Here is a 6,000-nt window from a genome sequence, read left to right as displayed (position 1 = left end):
TATAACATGATCAGTGGCATCAATTAACCAAACCCTTGGGGGAGGGGGGGGGGGCAAACGCCATGGTATGGAATATCCCCCAACTAAAGAGGGGGCAAGTCCGGGGGGCCCTCCCCCGGAATATTTAGCAGTTTAAAAACCAAAAAGAGGGACTTAGCTTGTCCAGAAAAATTATTAAATATATGCTAGTAGGGGAATATTTGTTTCTCTAATCCAGGATCCAGGGGGGCCTAACCCCCCTGACCCCCCCCCCCCAAATGACACCCATGAACATGATAGAATCTCCAAACAAAAGCTGATTTAGGGAACCGAACCAAACATTCAATTCTTCGATTAGCAACAAAATAAGATTAATATAGAATTTCATTTTTTGGGTGCATATGGATCGGATGTCTTCTTAATAGCTAATACTGCTTCCTAACCTACCAGAGGATGGAAGTTATCTAAAAACTCTTGAATCATCTCCATCCTATCAAATTTATCATGCATCTCATACAATTATCGTACCTTATCAAAATTACCGTACACCGTACTAAAATTATCGTACACTTGATCGAAATTTATCTTACACCCCATTCAAATTATGGTACACTTCTCAAAAACTATACTCCGATTTTTTCATTCAACCTTTTAACTTTCAAGATATTTTACGCCATTGTATACAAGTTGTAGTAACGCGTTATCCTACAACCTTGACCTCGAGATAAGAGCATGGTGCTAGTGGCCGACGCGCCGCGGCAGTCTTCATCAGACTCCGGTCATTGTAGGTTGACGAGATGACGAGGACTGACAGGCCTAGGTACAGCTCCGTGGGCGAGGAATACCTGCAAAGGTGAGTGTGAGGTCAAAATTATCGTATACGATAACCCTGGTAAATTATGGGGTGCGAAACAATTGGAAAGGTGATGGGTACTCTGTGTTGTTTGTGTTGTGCCCATGTGGACGGACACGTGTTGATTGGGTCGTATAAGAATTATCGTGTGAAACGTCAAAATTATCGTGTGTCAAAATTATCTTGTAACCTGTCACAATTATAATTTATAACGTACTGATTATGTACGACTTAGTTAAACGTAATGAGAATCAGATGCATGTCATGAAATCCCGTTGTAGACTAGATAAACTAAAACTCATAAACACCCAAAAAGTAGGTGAGTTCCACGGATACGGTTGGTGGTTGGATAAGGTATGAATAAAGACGATTTTTACTTTCTCACCTTATACAAAGTATATGGAGAAAGTATGCCTACTGTATTGTTTTCGTCAACATTTTAGAGTTTTGCATTGCATACAGTAATAGACAAGAAGGGAGAAAATAACACAAATTGTTGGTATCAAACTATAAATTATGTAAGGTTTCAAATTTCTCTATTGTAGCCAAATACAGTTTAGAATCACCATTACCGTAACTAGCCTAAAATAACTAAAGTGGTATTCCAAACGAGTTAGTTCATATAAAGTATTACTATTGATGCAGCAGTTTTTTTTGTAAATAAAAAGTCGGAATTATGCAGGGTTTCAAATAAAATTTTACATATTCTGTACGGAGTGCAACCTTAGAGCATTATTTGATCTAATTTTATCAGTGCCTCTGACTTATCCGTAAAAAATATTGTTTGGCTTTAAATTTAAATGGAAAACATCTTAAACACGGAGAATACCCCTCCTAACCTTAGAGATTTATCTCGTTTCTTTTCTTGAAAGATATGCTTATAACCACTATTTCACAGCTGAAAACTATTAGCAGTTGGTTGGATTTGAACCCGTGTCCCCAGGGGTGAGGTCCTGTTCTTTCATCTGACCGTAATCTGTACAAAACGGGAAATACAAAAAATCATAATGATAATGTATTACTTGATGGAGTGGTGCCAATTCTTTTAAAAGTATACTTGATAATACTGACAATAGATACAAAAATAAAGTTCAACCTTTGTAACTTTAGGCATGGGTTAATCGAATACCTCTTCAAAATCTCCCTTTTCAGGTAAGATCCAAAACTAACTTTTATAGACTAGCCCTACTGCGCTTTCGAATATGTAACGCAACAAAATCACTCTTCAATCAGCAGTTTGGCCGAACTAGATTGAAGTTTGCGAATTCCATCAAACCGGTTTCACTGAATCGGCTTGAACAAAAACCGAGCAGTCATTCTAGATAATAACTAGCTAAGCTAGAACAGCAAAAGCTGTTGTTTTCAGTCGTAGAAAATTAAGGGTCTGCAATTTGCTGGAAACAATAGTTTTTTGTCTAGTTTGTACGAGGTCTGTAAAGAATGAAACGGTTTTGTACCATCAAGATTCCACATTGTTTTAGAGTGTATTAGAAGTGGACAGTACTTTAGAACATAATGGTCAGTGCTAAAAGAAACAGGTGGATTTTCTGGTTACGTTGAGTAAAACAGCTGTTAATGGAAACAATGGAAAGATCGGCTTGTTTTGATAGATCAAAATTAAGCATAAAGATGGTCTATATCTATGAAGTCTAGGAGTAATACAATAGGCCTATTCCAATCCCTGAGTAACCTTCGGGCTACGCCCCATAGGCCCCCGTAGTTGTAAGTTCTGAGGTGATGTTGCCAAAGTAAATGTTGATAGGTCTCCAAGTTGCAGGGTGGAAAAAAATCACACACTTTTTACCTATGCGTTGAAATTTCAATGTAAACAATCAGAACTGATAAATGCTTATTTCACACTAGATTTGCTTTGCACAACTAGGTTTGAGAATACCTTTAGTTGGCTCACACTAAAATATAACCGGACTTGAATTTTGAATTTTTATAACTGAACCTAACTGAGATCAAAAGTATGAACTTAAGAAATCTAAGCTTTTTGTCTGTCAGCTGTGGTTTTGTGGTTGTAATCGCTAACCACAAACCACAAATCGTTAGACATTAGGTTCTTTTGTTGACTAATGTATAAGATCACCTATGATTTCTCATTGTAGCCTATCATAATTTATTTGTATTCATTGTGTTATCCCAGATTCAAGAACTTGAATTGTATTAATTACCTCATTTTGTTGTCTTCTTTCTTGAGGTAAAAGTTTATATTCGCCCTTTAAACATTTCAGCTTGTGTGTCATCTTCCAGGGGTCATTTCTTCATATCTTTTACCACACTCGCACTAAAAATTGTCCACACAAATAGTGCAATAGAAATCTGCCGGTTCTTTAACCACAATAATTTAATCATGACCTTCATTTTGCTACTCTTGTAAGAATCATGGTCGGCAGCCGTAACTGATCATCATGTGTACGAAATTACACGAAAAAGAAATAGCAATGTATAAAAACCCCGTTTATAATCGGTCAAAGTCTGTCAGGGTCTAACACGACAATGGAGTGTATTTCAATTGATATATACAGAAGTGTAACTGTTTAGGAACAAAAATTAAAATATTGTTTCAAGTAGAATTACTTAAAATTGCTTGTACGAATGTTGCACTGATATTCATAGTAAAAAATATACTAAAATAAGTACAATATAGAATGTTGTATTTACAAGATATAGTACCAAGTACTGTGAATGCAATGTGTCACAAGCTTAGTTATACGTAATTTTAACCATAAAACTGGTTATAGCCACAGATAATAGAGTAATATAGCAATTATTTGTACGTTATTTGTAAGGTATCGGTTATTATTTAGGGCTAAAAAGACCGTTACAAATTTTAGAATGATATAAACATAAAAATAGGTAGTCAACATTATCACACAATGTCTTGAAATTTATGACTTATTTTAATTAATGTTAATGACTACACAACTAAACAAACGTCAAACACTTTAATAGTAAATGGAGTCACCCGTGCGCAAATTGCACAGTGTTTAAAACTTGTTGCCGAGGAAGAACAATTCCAAAGTATGTTCGTTTACCAAAGATAATGTTTGTAAGGCATTTATTATGTGAATAACACTACCAACATAATTTTTTTTTAGATATGCACCACAAGAGTGCAAAAATCCACATCCATAAACTGTTTTGTCTCTCGTCTACAATACGACTGTGGTTAAACATTTAACTGAAGGGTCTGATGTTAAATCACAGCTCACATTTAAACCGTAATAAAGAAAGTAGGTCGGCATCACTTGATTTTCAAAAGTGAATTCCATGAATAAATTAAATGCTAAAGGGGCGAAACCCTAAGGAAACGACCATTCTGGTTACCATTCAATCATCCGGTACCTCATAAGAATTAAAATGATACCTCAATCGTAAAAATCGGATAGTAGAACGGCGGAAAAGGGGATGTTACAGATAAAACCTTTATTGTATTATAGGTATTTAGATAATTCTATACCTTTCTTCTCGTATTGTAAAATACGAATACATCATAATACATACACCCTCTATACCATAAACTAGACAAAACTAACCTCAAAATTGTCTTCAGATAGGGTAACAAATCTACAAGAGAATAGGTTGTCTCATAGCATTTACAAAAAGAATTAAATATAGACTGTCAGCCGTGCAGTGGTTACCATGGTTACTATAGGTTCTGGCGCACACCGCTGGGAGTGCCGTGTAGTTACAAAGCGCGTAGGCAGTAACATGGCGCTCCCAGCGGTGTGCGCCAGAACCTATAGTAACCATTCTTTTCGTCTATGCTCATAGTCATACCATATCATACGACCCTTCAATACTACCCTGTCAAAAGTGCTCGATGCAGTTGCATAAGTTGGCCAAACTGTCACAATTTGCCACAAGCATTGTCTTATGACACAATTTAGAACGATTATTCAATACGGCCGACCCCTCTGGAAGGGCATTATATAAAGGGCTATGACCTAGCCCCTCGGCCCACTATGCTGATGTTTCTTTGGATGCATTGTTGTGTTTGTTTTGATTGTATTTGTTTGGAACATGGTTGTTGCGCAGGATTTTGCCTATCTGAGGTATTTATATAATATATTTTCGTTTAACTTCTTTTATTATCATTCCGATATATAAAAATTTGAACGAATGGTGTTTTTGGCCTCTGGGGACATCAAAATGAAAAAGTAAATCGGTCCCGGGTCCAGGTCTTACCGTGCCACCTACGGTAATAGCTACTTCCCTATAGGGAAATTCGCTAAAAATTGACAGATTCTCAATAAACTACTGGAATTCAAGTATTTCTATCTGTTGTCAATTTTTAATTACGACGAAACTAACAAAAATCTGTGGATGTAGGTGGCTTTGTTTATATACTGGTCAGTTGGTCGAAATTTTGAAAATTTTAAAACTACAATTAATTGTTATTTTGTTTATTATTCTTTTACCATAAGCATCCTATGGTATTCCCATAGAGTAAATGTATGCTAAAATATTCTAGACTGACATGTGGACAATCTTGAGTGTTTAGAACATTGTAAACAGCCAAACAAGCTTCAGTTTTTACAACATTGTGAAAAATGTGATTGAAGTACAGTACCTAAAACTGCTGCTTAACTAACTCATCCAAGTGTTGCAATTTTGGTTTATTGTCATTTCCTACGCTAGTTTGACTACAATATACATTTTGGTAAGGACACTCCTACGGTTTTAGTAACTAAAAATCGACATTTACCTAATTAACGTATTAAAAGTCCATAAACTAAACTAAAATTAAAATAGTTAACAGTTATTACTGATTGAGGCAAGCCCCATCATAGTCATATTTGATTGTTAAATGATAACAATGTTAATTACAAACAGCTGATTAATCATGGGCAGCAAATTAATAGTTTAATTCAGCAATAACAATGCTAACAAAAAAATGTATAAGACTCTACTGCGAATTTAATCTTACAGATGTACACAAACCAGTTTTTTTTATCTTTAAACTTTTAATCTTTAATCTTAACTTTTAATCTTTAACTTTAAACTTTTAATTGTACCGGTACCACGAATTTAAACCATTATTTCGCTTCGACCAAAAAATATTTTCAGCATGTGAAAACGTAATCATGAGTTTCGTACGTAATTTTTAAGCTCGTGTAAAAACAAACTTGGTTGAATCCTGAAAGTTTACTGAAAATTTT

At 35.3% G+C, this 6,000-nt stretch overlaps 1 protein-coding gene across 1 annotated transcript in view; it reads left to right on the top strand.

Moving 5' to 3' along the window:
• The first annotated feature begins 741 nt into the window (after positions 1-741).
• Positions 742-6,000, top strand: part of LOC128992821 (scoloptoxin SSD14-like) — a 36,033-nt gene continuing 30,774 nt past the window's right edge. Inside the window, exon 1 of the mRNA XM_054416565.1 lies at positions 742-832. Coding sequence (XP_054272540.1) covers positions 777-832 — 56 coding nt within the window. The 5' untranslated portion in view covers positions 742-776. The remainder of the gene's footprint in view (positions 833-6,000) is intronic.

The sequence above is a fragment of the Macrosteles quadrilineatus genome, unplaced genomic scaffold (assembly GCF_028750875.1).
Source record: "Macrosteles quadrilineatus isolate MER2022 unplaced genomic scaffold, UCM_ALF_1.0 Scaffold_1__1_contigs__length_201487025, whole genome shotgun sequence".
Classification (NCBI taxonomy): domain Eukaryota; kingdom Metazoa; phylum Arthropoda; class Insecta; order Hemiptera; family Cicadellidae; genus Macrosteles; species Macrosteles quadrilineatus.
The sequence above is the reverse complement of the archived record's forward strand: the minus strand, read 5'-3'. Positions and strand labels throughout refer to the sequence as shown.